Source organism: Panicum virgatum, chromosome 4K (assembly GCF_016808335.1).
Source record: "Panicum virgatum strain AP13 chromosome 4K, P.virgatum_v5, whole genome shotgun sequence".
Lineage (NCBI taxonomy): Eukaryota > Viridiplantae > Streptophyta > Magnoliopsida > Poales > Poaceae > Panicum > Panicum virgatum.
The window spans coordinates 547460-566057 of record NC_053139.1 but is presented as its reverse complement, the minus strand read 5'-3'; the positions used below and the strand labels follow the sequence as shown (position 1 = coordinate 566057).

The 18598-nt window shown below is 48.0% G+C and overlaps 2 protein-coding genes and 1 pseudogene across 2 annotated transcripts; 2 read left to right on the top strand and 1 right to left on the bottom strand.

Annotated features, from left to right (window-relative positions):
* Positions 1 to 1013: 1013 nt before the first annotated feature.
* On the top strand, positions 1014 to 4141 carry LOC120702350 (brassinosteroid-responsive RING protein 1-like). Its single transcript, XM_039986111.1, has one exon. It carries the CDS (start codon positions 1165 to 1167, stop codon positions 1570 to 1572), a length of 408 nt encoding a protein of 135 aa, XP_039842045.1. The 5' UTR covers positions 1014 to 1164; the 3' UTR covers positions 1573 to 4141.
* Positions 2478 to 4238, top strand: LOC120702349 (phosphoglycerate mutase-like protein AT74H). Its single transcript, XM_039986110.1, has one exon. The coding sequence runs from the start codon at positions 2911 to 2913 to the stop codon at positions 3994 to 3996; it is 1086 nt and encodes a 361-aa protein (XP_039842044.1). The 5' UTR covers positions 2478 to 2910; the 3' UTR covers positions 3997 to 4238.
* Positions 4239 to 14426: 10188 nt separating this feature from the next.
* LOC120702348 lies at positions 14427 to 17242 on the bottom strand (annotated as a pseudogene).
* Positions 17243 to 18598: the final 1356 nt, after the last annotated feature.

Genomic DNA, 18598 nt, shown 5'->3' with positions numbered 1-18598 from the left:
CTAAGCCCACAATATAATATAATATATCCGTCGTATACAATAAATAATGTGTTATATTGGCGCACATGCATGCATGTCGAAACACAATAATATTGCATTTCTGGTTAAATTTTGCTAGCTATAGTGATCTGATGATGATCTGCCTAGTGTTGATACCCTAGGAAAAAGTACTCCTGCATGCACTGCATGTGATTGCTAAACTGTAGTAGTATGTAGAGACAGTGAGACAGGTGATGCATGGATCGATGAGAGTGTGCCTGCGTGCGTGAGAGTGAGAGTGAGACCAGGGGAATATTTTCGTACAGGCAAGGCAGGCAGCAACAGCGAGGCACGCAACAGGCCACGTCGTCTCCTTCCTGCTCCGGTCTGCTGCCATGCCATGGTACGACGTGCCCTCCACCACGGCCTCGATCTATAGCTAGCTACTTTTATATTAGTTACTGTGTAGTAGTTGTCATAATCAAATTATTAAATCGGCCTAGAAACGACTATATATATATAGACACACACACAAACCCATCGACTACACGAATCATCGACACCAGTGATGCATCCATTATATTGATGGCCACCGGACATGGATGGATGGACCGTCTGGCCGGCCGGTTTTCCTGAAGTTGAAAGAAGGAAGGTGAACAGCTAAGCATTGAATTATTGATGGAGAAGGCATAGCAGGCAGGCAGACAAGGGCACCTGCCTGTGCCCTGCCCTGCTCGCCAGGTGTGGACATGAGACCAGATGAGATTGGACGAATGACGCTGATGATCGATGAGAGGGAGCGAGGGGTACGTACACCGTACACGTACTGTGTACGAGTATTCAATAATACATGCATACTGGAGCTCCCTAATAAACACATTGTATTAATTATCTGTATTTGTATACAACGAATTAAGCGCCTCAATTATCTATCTTATGATCCCAAATATCAAATTGTTTGTTTAAGACTCTCCACCCCAAATATCAAATTAATTAAGTATTTTTACAATTGTACTCTGTCAGCATCCCGCCTGCGACTCCCATCCACTTTAATGCATGTAATCACCTGTCTCTTCTGCTCTGCTTGCTTGCTCTCCTCTTCTTATTATAAAGGCAAGGTCCATGTCCATCTCCCTCGCCCTCGCCCTCTCTTTCTTGACAAATCACAACAACTAGGGTAGGCAGATGCTGATGGGTTTCCCCGTCGGGTACTCGGAGGTGCCCAAGCTGTTGCTGCACCTCCTCGTCCTGCTCGGCCACCTGCGCCGCCTCTCCTCCTGCCTGCTCCGCCTCGCCGGCCTCGACGCCGGCTCCCACCAGCACTACTGCGACTGCGACGACGGCGCCGCGGCCCAGCGCCTCGAGGAGCACTCCCCGGCGGTGCGCTTCGACTCGCTCTCGCCGGCCGCGCTGCCGGACGACGGGTGCTGCGTCTGCCTGGGCGACTTCCACGCCGCCGCCGAGGTGCGCCGCGCGCGCGGGTGCCGCCACGTCTTCCACCGCGCCTGCCTCGACCGCTGGGCGGCGCACGGCCACCGCACCTGCCCGCTCTGCCGGACGCCCATCCTGCCGCTGCCGCTGCCGCCGTCCTAGCCCAATCACTCTCTTCTTTTCGAAATCAAGTAAGCATAGATAGAGAGCGCTGCATGGCTTGGTGTGATTTTAAACAAGTATAGACTATAGATAGAGAGAGGGGCTCAAACTCAAAGGCGCCTCGTGTATTCTGCTTTGTTTCTGCTCTCCTCTCCAAGATGCATGCAACATCAAGGGCCACAAGAAAGTGACAAAAGGTAGTAGATGCTGATAGATAGACATGTTTATTTAGGTTAGGCAAGTAAATACAAGACTAAGTATATCCGCTCATTTTTCTTGTGTCCCCCCCCCCTCTCTTTTGGGGATCTGGAGATTAGGAAGGCCCTGTTTCTGTTTGTTAACGATTTTGTGTGTTTTTACTCTTACTTACTTATGTTGAGGAATACAGAGGACATTGATGATGGTTCACCTAAGCTTACTTGTAGACTTGTATGTTGCAGTAGGCAAATTCTAATGCGTCTGCTAGCTTCAAACAAGCTTGGGTTTAGTCTTGAGACCCAACCCAATGTAAAAGCAAAGCATTTCTCTGCTTTACACAGTCCAAAGGCCCAAACCAAACGGACTAATTTCTCTGCTTCACTGCTAGCCGCATGGTGTGCGTGGGCCAACACACAGAGAAAACTACGGAGAGCTTTTCAAAAGAGAAAAATACGGCACTAGTTTTTGAAGCCCATTGGGCTTGACAAACCTTCCAGAACCCGCCTCGTGCGTGGCAGGAACAGGAGGTACTGGAGAACTGGTGTAAGGTTTCTTAGGGTGAAATCTGCCCATCAGAATTTAAATCCTCGATTTGGTACAAGTGCTCACATTTTTTTGAATTTATTTCAAAATTTAGCTGGCATTTTTATTTCAGTGGTAGACGACGTGCTCGTTGATAGCGTGATGACTTCATCGGTCCTCATGATCTGTCGAGATGTTCATAAAACTAAACTAGTATAGGATATTCTTTTCCTCTCAAATAAAAAGGATAGGATATTCCTTCCTCGGAGCAGGACAACTGGACAAGAGGCAAGAGGGTGACTCCAAGTTGGTTGGCACTGCAGCAGCCGCAGCCGCAGCCGCCGCACGATACGCCACGCCACAGATGGCGGCCGGCAGCGGCATGCCGTTGCCGGGAGCAGGCAGGCACACCACAAAACCGCACGGCGCGAGTACACACACACAGGAGGAACACGACAGACATGGCGAGTGGCCGGCCGGCCATGCGCTCCTCGCCACACAAGTGAACAACTCCATCATCAACATCTTGCGTGCCATCCGCCTCCTCATTTCATTCCTCTGCTTCTAATTCTTCAATCGGTTCTTCTTCTTATCTTGTTATCTTCACGTACGGATGCCATGCCCTGCCAATGCCATGCCATCATCTACCGGCAACCAACAAAGCCAGCGAAACCCTTAATTATTAGCTCCTCGTTAACGACGACATTGCCTCCTGCATCTGCGGCATACCGTCGTCGATCGATGGCGGCGCCGGCGCCGCCCATCAGCAAGCGCCTGATGCGGTGCCGGTGCTGCGAGGACACGCTGGGCGTCCCGCTCCGCCGCGCCCAGCAGCAGCAGCAGCAGTTCCCGGAGCTGGTGCGGCTGCGTGATGCGCCTCCGCCGCCGCGGCCCCGGCGCATCGTGCTGGTGCGGCACGGCGAGAGCGAGGGCAACGTGGACGAGGCCGCCTACACGCGCGTCCCAGACCCGCGCATCGGCCTCACAGCCAAGGGCCGCCGCGACGCCGAGCTCTGCGGCCGCCGCCTCCGGGACCTCTTCTCCTCCGGCTCCGACGACGACTGGAAGGTCTACTTCTACGTCTCCCCCTACCGCCGCACGCTGGAGACGCTGCGCGGCATCGCCCACTCCCTCGAGCCCCACCGCATCGCCGGCGTCCGGGAGGAGCCGCGCCTCCGCGAGCAGGACTTCGGCAACTTCCAGGACCGCGACCGGATGCGCGTCGAGAAGGAGACCCGCCTCCGCTACGGCCGCTTCTTCTACCGCTTCCCCAACGGCGAGTCGGCCGCCGACGTCTACGACCGCATCACCGGATTCCGGGAGACGCTGCGCGCCGACATCGACATCGGCCGCTTCCAGCCGCCCGGGGAGCAGAGCCCCAACATGAACGTCGTGCTCGTCTCCCACGGCCTCACGCTCCGCGTCTTCCTCATGCGCTGGTACAAGTGGACGGTGCGCCAGTTCGAGAGCCTCGAGAACCTCGACAATGGCGGCGCCCTCGTCATGCAGACGGGGCAGGGCGGCAGGTACAGCCTCCTCGTCCACCACACCGCCGACGAGCTCAGGGCCTTCGGGCTCACCGACGAGATGCTCGAGGACCAGATGTGGCAGAAGACGGCAAAGCCAGGGGAGCTCAACTACACATTCATGACCAACGGCCAGTCATTCTTCGATCGATTCACTACTACTACTAGTACCTACTAATTAACCAAATACTAACTAGTAGATGTATCCTGCTGGTCCTTGTTCAAAAAAAAAGGATATATCCTGGCTAGTAGTACAGTACCAACAACTTAGCCTTTTTTTTGCTTGTACGTACGGAAGATCATCTTAATTACTGATTAATTCACTGCTGTATCTTGGCCCTGTTTGGTTTGTTTGGGCCAGAAAGTAGCACAAACTTAGACTAATAATTACGGGTATTAAATAAAGCTAGTTTACTGCAACCCCTGCACTACTTCGCGAGACGAATTTAATGAGACATTTGACTGCATGATTAGAGGTTGGTTACTGTAGCATTACTGTAGCCAAACATCGAATAATTACCGTCATTAGATTCGCCACGAAAAATTACGTCCATCTGTGAAAAGGTTTTGCAAATGAACTTCGTTTTGTACTCCATGTATATAAGATTCTTTTTTAGCGCGAGTAGCGCAACACTAACCAAACAGGGTTTGTATAATGTATATAAGACATGCGGGTGGTCGTCAAATTTGTGAGATTTAAAAAGTCAAATGAATTATAATTTGGAATGTAGAGAGTATATGTTACTAATCCATATATAGGTCTCTGTCTAAGTAGATACTACCGGAAATCGCTAGAATGCCGTGTGACTAGGTCTTTGCCGTGTGCTTTTTATCGGGCACACGGCAAAGAGCCACTTTGCCGGGTGCCTCAACAAAAACGCATGGCAAAAAAATACACACGGCAACATCCATGCTTTGCTGTGTGCTGACACACGGCAAAGACTTTGCCGTGTGTTTTTTTGGCACACGGTAAAGTCAATAGTTTGCCGTGTGTCATTTTCGACACACGGCAAAGTTATAATTTTTTTCTTCTCACCTCGAAACTTTTTCTACCCACCACATACAACATGTAGTACCCAAGTTAAAATTAGGTATATTTTTAATTTTTTTTGCTATATATAACTAATTAATTGCATTTCCAGCAATTTTTGAATCAAGTCATATTTGAACTGCAAATGATTCAAATAATAAAATAAAATTAGTGAAAAAATGATATTCATATTGTTGGAAATATGCCCTAGAGGCAATCATATTTCATTGTATTCATGGTTAATAAAGTGTACCTTGAATATTCATGGATGACAATTTGTATTGATTAATGCTTATGTGAAATATTTATGAAACTCTATACTTGTATGAATATTCTAAAATGTTCTTAGTCGGAGTTCCTGTGAGGACACACATGAATATTAGACTAGCACATGTATTAGTTGATTGACTATGTTTCACAAGTCATGGATATGTGGATGTCAAACTAATAATGTGGGCTCATGTGAGACATGAGACTGAACTGACCCAACACGAGATGATGCATTCTCATTACACAATATGTACGCTGTGTCCTAAGACCTGATATCGTCATATGTACTCAAGATGTGAACCGACTTATTTAGGAGTCATCAAACGCTGCACCGTAACAGGGTAGTCATAAATGTGGCTTTCGGGTCTGTCAAAAAGCATGCTGTGAGACATAGTCGGTCAAGATGGGATTTGCCCCTCTCTACAAGAGAGATATCTCTGGGCCCCTCGAGTGATTCGGATCAGGAAATGCATGGCCATGTTGGGGTTAAGAGTTAACAAAGTATTTCGAATCACAGGATCAAGAAAAAGTGGTCGGCTTTAAACTAGACCAAATATCGTGAGGTAAAGGGAACAACAAGTATATGATATTGTGGCGGCTCGTTTGATATGATCTTTGTGTGTGTATAGTAGTTGACATGTCTTGTTAGAGGCCACTGTCTACTATTGGGCCGAGTAAGAGTACTCAGGCCATGCCTATTCGCATGTGAGCCCATAGGGCCACACACTTAAGGGAAAGAAGCATGATAAAGATGAGATCCGAATTAGACTGGGCTTAGGTGCACTAATGGGCCATTTAGGCCCAAAAGGGGGCACCCAAAATGGGGCCCAAGGCAGCCCACCTAAGGGGCTATATAAACAGAGGAGGGGCGCCTAAACAGTACTTGCTACAGTAGCCATTCCCTTTTTTGTCCGCCCCTCCTGTGCGCCAAGCCCTAGGCCGCCCTCGCGGACCTAGCAGTCCGGATCGCGACGCTTCTTCCCGTACATGTGGATACCTTGGAGGTGCCGCATCTGCTGCACAAGGACGAGCCGCACGTGAGGAGGTTCTCGCAACTGCACTGCCGGCTTCCATCTGCACGACACCGACGCGCTTCAGAAGTTCCGCATCCGCGCGTCTAGTGGTAATCCCGTGATCTATAACTGCAGTAATCCTGATTTATGCAGTAGAAAAAATTTATTTTTGCTACCCCATATTCCTACAGTGGTATCAGAGGCAGTGTTGTCTCATTATAGATTCGGATATGTGCATATGGAGATATGCGTATTTTCAGAATGATCTATGACCTAGTTTCGTAAACTAGCTGCGAAGGTTGTGCAACGACATACTCCTACCGGTTGGTTTTCCGCCATCGGAGTTAAGTGATGCACATAAACCCGGTCGCTGCGGTTGGAGATCAATGTGATTGGTCGAATCGAAACTTAGGGCATAAGCCAGATGCATGAGATGCATAGGGCAGTAGATTGGATCTACTGCGAATTCCGTTTTGTTGCAAAAGCGTGTTTTACAGTAAAACAGTCATAACTTCTGCATACGAACTCAGATTTAGGCGAATTTTATATCGATTTGTATCTACAGAAAAAGTAGACTTGGTTCAGAACAGAACTGCTACTTTCGCGAAATTTAGATTTACGAAATTCAGCCCAGAAGATAGAGTTTTCGGCATTTTAAGTTCGGACGTCGGAATCGCATAACTCTGTTTTGCAGGTTTTGTGATCGGTATGGCCCATATGTGTATGTGATGCATGTGTGTAATTGTTCCATGACCTGCGTGTCGTGATTATGACAATTCGACTGGAGCCATATAAATTGTTGCATTTGGTGTAATGGTCTGCGTGCCAACCTGTGATGATCCAAGTCGTGAATGTAATTTTATTTACTAGCTATTAGGTGTAATAGCAAGTTCTAGTTCTTGGAGTTTTCATTACATGAAGGATGGTGCACATGTACATGGAGATGGAGATCAACATGGTGAACAAGTTCCATGAAGATGGAGATCTACATGGCGAACAAGTTCTATGGAGATGGAGATCACCAGAAGAACAAGGGTCATACTGATTCACAATTATGTGCTTACCGTTCTTGACGTTTTACTACTACGTGCGTCAGAGTAGAAGTAGAACGATCCCTCACAAATTTCGAGCTATCATGCCCTACCAACTAAACCTTGCACTGTCACATATCTTGTACAATTGGTGGTGGGTCTATGAAATTAGGACGCCAGTGGTTTTCCTTGACTAGACAGGCTGTATCGGATACATGCACGCATAAAGGGTTGGTTAACTTGACAAGGTCATCTTAACGGTTAAGGACCTAGGGGCATAAAGGTTGGGAGCGAGACATGGAGATGTCACCCAACAACAAGAGTCATATGCGATATGATTAGCAAAGAGTTGCTTACCGATCTATCTAGTCTTCTAGCGGTGATGCTAAAGCTCACTAGTCGACTTGATAGTTGTGGGTCTTGAATCGCTAAGAATCAATAGAGGGATATTGATTTTAGTGGGAGTAAATTTTGTTAATTGCTTAATATCGTTTACTCCAATATGTTTGTCTTAGTATTTTGCATTATTATTTTGTTGTAGATCATGGTCCGCAATAACACCCAATCCTTTTCATTGCGTTCGGTCCTTGAGAAGGACAAACTGAATGGGACTAACTATGCGGATTGGATCCGCAACCTGAGAATTGTTCTCAGGGCAGAGAAAAAGAAAGATGTTCTAGATACCCCATTACCAGAAGAGCCTGCTGATGATGCACCTGTTGAGAAAAAGACTGCTTACAGAAAGGCTTGTGACAACAACCTTGAAATAAGCTGTCTTATGCTCGCTTGCATGGAACCTGACATACAGACGCAGTTCGAGACAAACCATGATGCACACGATATGATCGTGGTGCTTCAGGACAATATTCAAACTCAGGCCAGGACTGAAAGGTTCAATGTGTCCAAGGCCTTTGTCGAGAGCAAGCTCGCAGAAGGCACTGCAGTTGGTCCGCATGTAATCAAGATGATTGGTTACACACAGAGATTTGAGAAGCTGGGCTTCCCACTTGGCCAAGAGTTGGCCACTGATTTCATTCTCACCTCTTTACCGCCAAGCTATGGGAACTTCATCTCGAACTACCATATGCATGGGGCTGAAAAGGGCCTGACTGAACTGTGTGGAATGCTCAAGACAGCAGAGAGTGACATCAAGAAGAGCACAAGCGGCGGCCATGTGATGGCTGTCCAGAACAAGCCTGCTTTCAAGAAAAAAAGTTCTTCTTGGACACGAGGCTAAACCCTAAGCCAAACTCTGCACCCAAGGCTAAACCTGGACCAGCTGCAGATAATGAGTGCTTTCATTGTCACGAGAAGGGACACTGGAAGAGGAATTGCAAGCTGTATCTCGCCTCGTTGAAGAACCGTTCTTCCACCTCAGGTACGCTTGTTGTTCATATTACAGAAATATTTCTCGCTGACTCTTATGTTAATTCTTGGGTGTTTGATACTGGATCGGTTGCTCATATATGCAATTCAATGCAGGGAATGACAAAGAGTAGAAGCGTTGAAAGAGGAGAAGTTGACTTCCGCATCGGCAATGATGCAAGAGTTGCTGCTGTTGCTGTCGGGATGATGCAACTTCACCTGCCATCAGGATTTGTCTTGGAGCTTAGTAATTGTTATTTTGTTCCTAGTTTGAGTCGAAATATTTAGTCTCCTTCATGTTTGATGAAGGATGGTTATTCTTTTGCAAGTGAAAACAATGGTTATGCTATCTCTAAGAATAATATGTTTGTAGCTTTTGCGTCCATTGTGAATGGGCTATTTGTTTTAAATATTGATGATTCACCTATCTGTAATATTAATGCTAAAAGGCCTCGGCTTGCTGATTTGAATCCTACCTACATGTGACATTGTCGTCTCGGTCATATAAGCGAGAAACGCATGAAGAAACTCCATTCGGATGGACTTCTAACTTCGTTTGATTTTGAGTCATACGAGACATGCGAAGCTTGTTTGCTAGGCAAGACGACCAAGACGCCATTCATAGGTTTTCCAGAGAGAGCATCGGACTTACTGGAACTCATACATACTGATGTATGTGGACCAATGAGCTCGATTGCTAGAGGTGGATTCCAATACTTCATAACTTTCACTGATGATTTGAGTAGATATAGCTATGTCTACTTGATGAAGCATAAGTCTGAAACTTTTGAAAAATTCAAAGAATTTCAGAGTGAAGTTGAAAATCAGTGTGGCAAGAAAATTAAAGCTTTACGATCTGATCGTGGAGGTGAATATCTGTGCCATGAGTTTAGCAATCATCTAAAGAATTGCGGAATTGTTCCACAACTTACGCCGCCTGGAACACCTAAGAGAAACGGTGTGTCTGAGCGACATAATCGAACTCTGTTGGACATGGTTCGATCAATGATGAGCCAGTCGGACCTACCGTTATTGTTTTGGGGTTACGCTCTAGAAACAACAGCTTTCACATTAAATAGGGTGCCATCAAAATCCGTAGATAAGACACCATATGAAATATGGACTGGCAAGACTCCCAGTTTGTCTTTTCTAAAGATTTGGGGTTGTGAAGCATTTGTCAAACGACTCCAGTCTGACAATCTTGCGCCCAAATCGGATAAGTGCATATTCGTGGGATACCTTAGGGTATTACTTCTACAATCGATCTGAGGGCAAAGTGTTTGTCGCTCGGAACGGAGTTTTTCTAGAGAAAGAGATTCTCAAAGGAGAGAAAAGTGGAAGAACGGTGCAACTCGAAGAAGTTCGAGATGAGCCAATAGGACAAGACTCTACAAGTGACGCTAATGTAGCTGAACAAGTTGAGATGCCTATGGCAACAGAAGCACCTCCGCAACCACGAAGGTCAGCAAGGCTCCGCGCAGCGCGGGAATTATTATTGTTAGACAATGATGAGCCTGCAACATATGCAGAGGCGATGGCAGACCCTGACTCTGAGAAATGGTAAGATGCCATGAAATCCGAAATAGAATCCATGAAGGAAAATCAAGTTTGGAACTTGATAGACCCGCCTGATGGTGTGAGAACCATCGAGTGCAAATGGATCTATAAGAAGAAGAAAGATATAGATGAAAATATTCACATCTATAAAGCTCGACTTGTGGCAAAAGGTTTTCAACAAGTTCAAGGAGTTGACTATGACGAGACTTTTTCGCCCATAGCGATGCTTAAATCTGTTTGGATTATTCTAGCTATTGCTGCATATTTCGATTATGAAATATGGCAGATGGATGTCAAAACATGTTTCCTTAATGGAAATCTGACTGAGGACGTGTATATGATGCAGCTCGAGGGTTTTGTCGATCCGACCAATGCTGGAAAGATATGCAAGCTTCAAAAATCCATTTATGGATTAAAGCAAGCATCTCGAAGTTGGAATATTCGTTTTGATGAAGTGGTCAAAGGGTTTGGCTTCATTAAAAATGATGAAGAAGCTTGTGTTTATAAGAAGGAAAGTGGGAGCTATGTTGCATTTCTAATCTTGTATGTAGATGGCATACTGTTGATTGGAAATAATATTCCTATGCTTGAGTCCGTAAAAACTTCATTGAAAAATAGTTTTTCGATGAAGGATTTAGGAGAAGCAGCATACATACTGGGCATCAAGATCTATAGAGATAGATCAAAGAGGCTTATAGGATTAAGCCAAGATACTTACATTGACAAAGTGTTGAAGCGGTTCAACATGGAAGAGGCAAAGAAAGAGTTCTTGCCTATGTCACATGGCATACATCTTAGCAAGACTCAGTGTCCTACGACGACTGATGAGCGAGAGTGCATGAGCAAAGTTTCATATGCCTCAGCAGTTGGATCTATCATGTATGCAATGATAAGTACACGCCCAGATGTTTCTTATGCTCTAAGTGTTACGAGCAGATACCAGTCTGATCCGGGTGAGAGTCACTGGACAGCTGTGAAGAACATTTTTAAGTACTTAAGAAGAACTAAGAATGCGTTTTTGGTCTATGGAGGTGAGGAAGAGCTCGTTGTAATGGGTTACATCGACGCTAGCTTCCAAACTGACAAAGATGATTCAAAGTCCCAATCAGGTTACGTGTTCACAATAAATGGTGGTGCTGTTAGCTGGAAGAGTTCCAAGCAGGAGACGGTAGCCGATTCTACGACAGAGACCGAGTACATCGCAGCTTCGGAAGCTACAAAGGAAGGTGTTTGGATAAGGAAGTTCCTTATTGAGCTTGGTGTGTTTCCTAATACCTCTAGTCCGCTGGGTCTCTACTTTGACAACAATGGAGCCATTGCGCATGCCAAGGAGCCAAGGAATCACCAGAAGAGCAAACACGTTATGCGGTGATTTTATCTCATTCGAGAGTTCATCGATCAGGGTGAGATCAAGATATGCAAAATACACACGGACCTGAACATTTCAGATCCGTTGACAAAACCCCTTCCACAGCCCAAGCATGAGAGGCACACAAGAGCAATGGGTATTAGATACATTCTGGATTGACTCTAGTGCAAGTGGGAGAATGTTGGAAATATGCCCTAGATGCAATCATATTTCCTTGTATTCATGGTTAATAAAGTGTACCTTGAATATTCATGGATGACAACTTGTATTGATTAATGCTTATGTGAAATATTTGTGAAACTCTATACTTGTATGAATATTCTAAAATGTTCCTAGTCAGAGTTCATGTAAGGACACACATGAATATTAGACTAGCACATGTATTAGTTGATTGACTACATTTCTCAAGTCATGGACATGGGGATGTCAAACTAATAATGTGGGGCTCATGTGAGACATGAGACTGAACTGACCCAACACGAGATGATGCCTTCTCATTACACAATATGTACGCTGTGTCCAAAGACCTGAGATCGTCGTATGTACTCAAGATGTGAACTGACTTACTTAGGAGCCATCAAATGCTGCACCGTAACAGGGTAGTCATAAAGGTGGCTTTCGGGTCTGTCAAGAAGCATGCTGTGAGACATAGTCGGTCAAGATGGGATTTGCCCCTCTCTACAAGAGAGAGATATCTCTGGGCCCCTCGAGTGATTCAGATCAGGAAATACATGGCCATGCTAGGGTTAAGAGTTAACCAAGTATTTCGAATCACAGGATCGAGAAAGAGTGGTCGGCATTAAACTAGATCAAATATCGTGAGGCAAAGGGAACAACATGTATATAATATTATGGCGGCTCGTCTGATATGATCTTTGTGTGCGTATAGTAGTTGACATGTCTTGTTAGAGGCCACTGTCTACTATTGGGCCGAGTAAGAGTACTCAGGCCATGCCTATTCACATGTGAGCCCATAGGGCCACACACTTAAGGGAAAGAAGCATGATAAAAATGAGATCCGAATTAGACTGGGCTTAGGTGCACTAATGGGTCATTTAGGCCCAAAAGGGGCACCCAAGGTGGGGCCCAAGGCAGCCCACCTAAGGGGCTATATAAACAGAAGAGGGGGTGCCTAAAAATCCTAACCCTAGGTACTGTCCACGCGCTTGAACAGTACCTGCTACAGTAGCCGCCCCTCCTGTGCGCCAAGCCCTAGGTCGCCCTCACGGACCTAGCAGTCCGGATCGCGACGCTTCTTCCCGTACGTGTGGATACCTTAGAGGTGCCGCATCTGCTGCACAAGGACGAGCCGCACGTGAGGAGGTTCTCGCAACTGCACTGCCGGCTTCCATCTGCACGACACCGACGTGGTTCAGAAGTTCCGCATCTGCGCATCTAGTGGTAATCCCGTGATATATAACTGCAGTAATCCTGGTTTATGCGGTAGAAAAATTTTGTTTTTGCTACCCCCATATTCCTACACATATTATTTAGCCCAATTTGAGGTCTTACACGTGAAATGAAAAGAAATTTTCAACATCTTGTCTAGCAAACACGACCACGAACGTGTGTTCGAATGATTTTAAAATTCTAAAAAAAAACAAATGAAGCCTAAAAATTATGAGATTTGTCAATATCTCGTTATATCATATGTGGAGGTAGTGGTAAAAAATTGAGTAGGTTTCGTAATTTTTTCACGTACGATGCTTACAAATGAAAACATCTCCGGAGAAGATTCGGAGATTTGAGAAGGATGCAGTTAGGTTTGGAGTAAAAGTGACGGTTGAATTTGAGTTCGACTTCGAAAGTTTTTCCACTCTTCACATACAACATGTGGTACTCCATATTAAAATTTGGTATATTTTTGTATTTATTTTCTATATTTAACTAATTAAATACATTTCAAATAAGTTTATACCGAAGTTTATACTAATTAAAATTTCAAAAAGTGTATACCAAAGTCATACAGCTCGATGGAATCTAAAACTTTGTAGTTATCAACTTTTGTATTTCACATGAATTTAGAAGAACACGTGATAAAAAAAAGAAGGAAAAATGAAAATCATGTCATCTTTGCCGAGTGTATTTGTGGACACTCGGCAAAGTTGCCATGTCATCGATCCGTCCCTTGAAATGGGGCTCTCCCATTGGCCCTCACGCTCTCTCTCTCCCTCCGTCTCTCTTTCTCTCTCTCCTGCCGCTACCTTTTCTTCTCCGCCTCCCCTACTCCCTCCAGATCTCGGCGACAGTCAGCGCGTGGCGGCGAGGCTGGCCGAGGCGGCGAGGCACGCGCGTGCGGGCTGCGGCGGCGAGAGGCGCGCGCGGCGGGGCGGGCCCCTCCTTCTCCCAGCGGCGAGGCTCGCGGGCGGGCTGTCGCGGCGAGAGGCGTGCGCCCCTCCTGCTCCCGGCGGCGAGGCTCGCAGGCGGGCTGGGGCGGCGAGAGGTGCTCGCCCCTCCAGGTCCCGGCGGCAAGGCTCGCGGGCGGGCTGCAGCGGCGAGAGGCGGGCGCGGCGGGGCGGGCCCCTCCTCCCGGCGGTGAGGCTCGTGGGCAGGCTGCGGCGGCGAGATGCGCGCGCGGCGGGGCGGGCCCCTCCTTCTCTCGGCGGCGAGGCTCGCGGGCGGTCTGCGGCGGCGAGAGGCACGCGCGTTGGGGCGGGCCCGTCCTTCTCCCGGCGGCGAGGCATGCGCGCGGCGGAGGAGCCGAGGTACCCCTGCTATGACTCGCCTCGGCCGGCGCTCCTGGCCAACAAGGACCACCAGCGGCGGCCGTCCCTCCCCTCTGGCGCCCCACGGACCAGGAGGCGCCTGCCCCCCTCGTGCAGCGGCGACGGCCGGGACCACGACGGCGGTGGTGGGGACCAAGAGCGCGGCGGTGGCTCCTCCAAGCGGCGACGGTAGGGACCACGACGGCGGCCACTACGGCTCCTCCGAGCGGCGATGCCCGACAATGGTGTCGGCGGTGGCGAACAGTGGTGCCGGCGGCGGCGCCACACGCGGCTGTTTTTTTTTATTCCTTCAAAATTTGTTTGCCGAGTGCTACAAACCATATGGCAAAGAGTTTGCCGTGTGCCCGATAAATGGCACATGGCAAAGGACCTCTTTGCCGACGTCTATTTGTCGTGTGTTGGTTGCCGTGTGCAGCACACGGCAAACCCTTTGCCGTGAGTTTTTCACTTTGGCACACGGCAAACTGCCGGCCTCCCGTAGTGAGAGGGCTAGCAATTACATTTGTTGTGTGCCTCTTGTTAAGATATAAACTGCAGTAGCAAGCTAATATAAGGCTGCTACCCTACCAGCTGATCAAGATCATGCAGCAACTGAGACCCCATGGGGTCTCTGTCTCTGTATGGCATTGGCACCACCACCACCGGCTCTTCCTCTTCGCCTTGCAGCATGAGCGACGATCGGTGATGAAGATGTGGCGGCATCAGCGGCGGCGGCGCAAACGACGGCTGCTGCTGGAGCCCCAGAGTAAGCGACACCACCGCGCCGCCGTGACTCCCATGCATGCTTGGGTAGCTACTACTAGTACTCAACAGATAATGGTCGCCGCCGCCGTCTGTCGACGTCACAATGGAAGCGGTCCTAGGGTTCCCGACGACACTGGTAGTTGATCGGAAGTGGTGGTGCTGGCTTTCGCCTCCCATGGCTCCCGCCGTAGCGTTCTTCTCAGCTTTGACGGCGACTCCGGCGCAGGCGCTACTAGGGTGGTTTTGTGCCGTCGCCGCCGCCTCAGATTGCTGCTGCTTCACCTCGTCTGCGTACATGTCCTCTATCATTGGCTTCCACAGCCTCACCCTTGCGTTGATGAACCAGTTGGAAACCTGCAGCTAGTAACAAACATCAGTAGGAGTACGTACGTACTCATTAACATCGAGAAATTTTATTTATCTTGCACAACCAGCAGATTGCATTGGTCTTTTTTTTTTTGTGAGAACAAATAAAGGAAATTCTGACGATATGCTACGTACCACAAATACAATGCTGGGAGATAATTAAGTGATCCTACTATATAGCAAGCATTAAAGATGTGTGTGGAGTAGTGACACTAACATGGATAGATCGATCCTCGTAGTTATAAGTCCACACGTTCATAAAAGAGAGACAGATACAGGCCGGCGGTGGTTGGATTATTTGTAGTACTACTCTAACAAGCAGTGCAACACATCATGCATGCATGTTTGCTTGCTTGGCTTATTTTGTACCTTGCCAACTGTTACTAATATAGATAGAATTAATATAGTACGTTCTAGCAAACAAATACGGAGTAAATCACTAAATATATAATTATACATAGTAAATCATCACCACCTCACCTGGCTTCTGGATAAGCCACGTCATTTGGGTACGGGTGGAGGAAGTGGTCGAAGAGCCAGGCGCGGAGGACGGCGACGGCGCGCTCCGGCAGGCCGCGCTGCGGCCGCCACGGGTAGTTGTCCACCGGATGCTGGAACGCCCGCTGCTGCCGCAGGCACTGGTCCAGCACCTTGACTTGAGCCGTGGCGTCTCCCCCTTGCTCGCCCCCGCCGCGCCGCCGTAGTCGCCCTGCTGCCTGCTGATCTCCCCCATATGGGCCTGCTGCTGCTTCCTCAGCTGCGCCACCAGCGCGTCACGCAGGCACCGGAAGTGCCGCGACATGGCCAGCCTCGTGTACACCTGCGACGCCCCGCCTCCGGCCACAGCCTCGAACCAACCCTCCACCGCCCTCATCTGCTCCCGGTACCGCCTGTCCACCTGATGATTATATTCATCCATCGATCCATCATTTGATTCAGTGGACAGATCCTAAAGGTGATCTCTAGCGATCGACAACACAAGTTTCTGAAAGTGCCTGCTACGTACCTAGCTATAGCTCGAACTGAAAGAAAAGTCCTACTAGCTGGGTTACCATACCAATTGAAGAAAGTACATGGGTTGCTGCATGTAAGAGTAAAAATGTACTCTACCATGCACACAACAACTACGTCCCTACCTCTTCAACCATGGACAAGAGCCTGGACTTCCTCCTCTCAAGCTCCAAGAGATCCATGGAGCTCATCAGAGACGGATGCCCCCAAAGTCCCGAGGACGACGACGACGGCTCCACGTCCTCCCACTTGCCTGCTGCTTGCGGAGCTCTCTTGTTGACGCCGCCGTTCATGTCCCCTTCGAGGCTGCAGAACGCGGCGAGCAAATCCTGCACAGGTCCCAGGTACTTGGAGCTCCTCAGCTGGAACGACGGCTGCACGCTCGGCGTCGGCAGCAGGCGATCATTAGGCGCCTGCAGCGACACCGCCGCCGCCGGAGGCACGGCGAACTGATGATGTTGCTGGCCGTGGCTGAACAGCGACGACGACCCTCCCGCCGTGTCGCTGTAGTTGTACAAGGAGAGGGAGACCGCGCCCTGCGGCGGCGGCCATGCTGCCGTGTCGTCGGCGAGGACACGGTGAGTAGTGGTAGGCAAGCCTCCTCCTAGGGACGACAGCGTGTCGGTGCCGTCGGCATGGAGCGCGAGGAGCTGGCCGTGGTCGAAGGAGGGTGGTGGGGGCGCCTCATCCATGGCGGCCACCGTGCTCGGAGGCAGCGAGAAGTCGAGGAGGTGCGGATGGTGGATGGCCATGGACGACGATCGGCGCACCAGTTGGACCAATAAGCAATTGGCGAGCAAGACAGACACACACTGCACTATATATGGTTAGCTTCCTATATGTCTTGATGCATGACTAGTTGAAGGAAATTAATGACTCTTAGATGTTGCTGCTGCAACCGTACTATGTATATATATGCATCATGGCCATCCTTATTAACCCTTATATATAACATAACTTTTGTGTACCGTGTGGAGTGCTCAAATAATTGCATGCTATATATATATATATATATATATATATATATATATATATATATATGTATGTCTGTATGTGTGTGTGTGTGTGTGTGTGTGTGTGTGTGTGTGTGTGTGTGTGTGTGTGTGTCGTAGGCCTAATATTAAAATGATGGAGGAGGAAATTTCAACAAGGTAGGGTTGAGCCCCAATTGTACTTCTCTACTTCTACTATTATATTGGATATGTGGGGGCTTAATTTAGCTAGCTAGGAATTAATCATTCAGATCCTTTAGAAGTTGGCCTATCTTTATCCAGCAGCACTAGTTATTATGTAGTGGTCTCCTAGCTAGGACGACGATGTATGGATGTGGATCACCATCATCTTCACATGCCAAATTCTATGCTACCTAGGTTCTCCATCGCTCTCTCTCTTCCCAACTCTTCCTGCATGCATGCTTCAAATTTATTTTGCCAGCAAGTGTAATCGAGGTCATAACAAGTGGAGTATACTACACTATTCATGATGAAACATGATTGTTTATTAGCTAGATAAGATAAATAATAATGGTAATATATAATAATTAAAGCATGCACACGCCTTTTATAAATCTCTTGCCAAATTATTTATGTATCCAAGCATATATTTACTGTTCTAAATAAGTTAAAAGAAGATGCATTTTGGAGGTTGTTGTTGCCGCAAATTGCAAAGTCTATAAATTTGGTTGTGGTGCTTCATATGTATTCCACCGAATTTATTCGCCGTCCACATCGGATGGATGGATGGACCGACCGGCCTGTTCGATCATACATATCGCCTCCAGCAACTTGCCTCTTGTGGTCCAAGCGTACGTGGATTGCGACGCCATTTCAATTGCTCTCTCTTGGTTTAATTTGTTTGTCACCTCCGATCCGTTCGCTGGATACCCATGGACCACACAGTGCAAGGAAGAACCAGAGTCCAAATGTCTAAATTTATTTTCTGTAGCCCGTGCGTGACAGGAAAATCTACCTACCCTGCAATGTTGAAAGCATCATGTAACTGATAACAATTAAGTGCAAATTATTATTAAGCATTGACCACTACCGGAGAAGTGTACATTGGTACCAGCACGGTAGTGCCGGTCAAGCCTGAAGAGTACCCGGCGGGCACGTTAGTGCTGGCTAGAAACCCCAGCGGGTACTAACATGCCATCCCCCAACGGTCAGCAGCTCACCCACAACGGTCAGAAGCCATGTTAGTGTCGGCTGGGGAGCCTGTCCAGCACTAACTTGGCACGGGCAAATTAGTGCCGGCTGGTGGTTCTAGCCGGCACTAAATGTCGACACTTAGTGCCGGCTA

Coding starts and splice junctions, on each gene's coding strand:
- LOC120702350 (XM_039986111.1), top strand. CDS start 1,165: ATGCTGATGGGTTTCCCCGTCGGGTACTCGGAGGTGCCCAAGCTGTTG.
- LOC120702349 (XM_039986110.1), top strand. CDS start 2,911: ATGCCCTGCCAATGCCATGCCATCATCTACCGGCAACCAACAAAGCCA.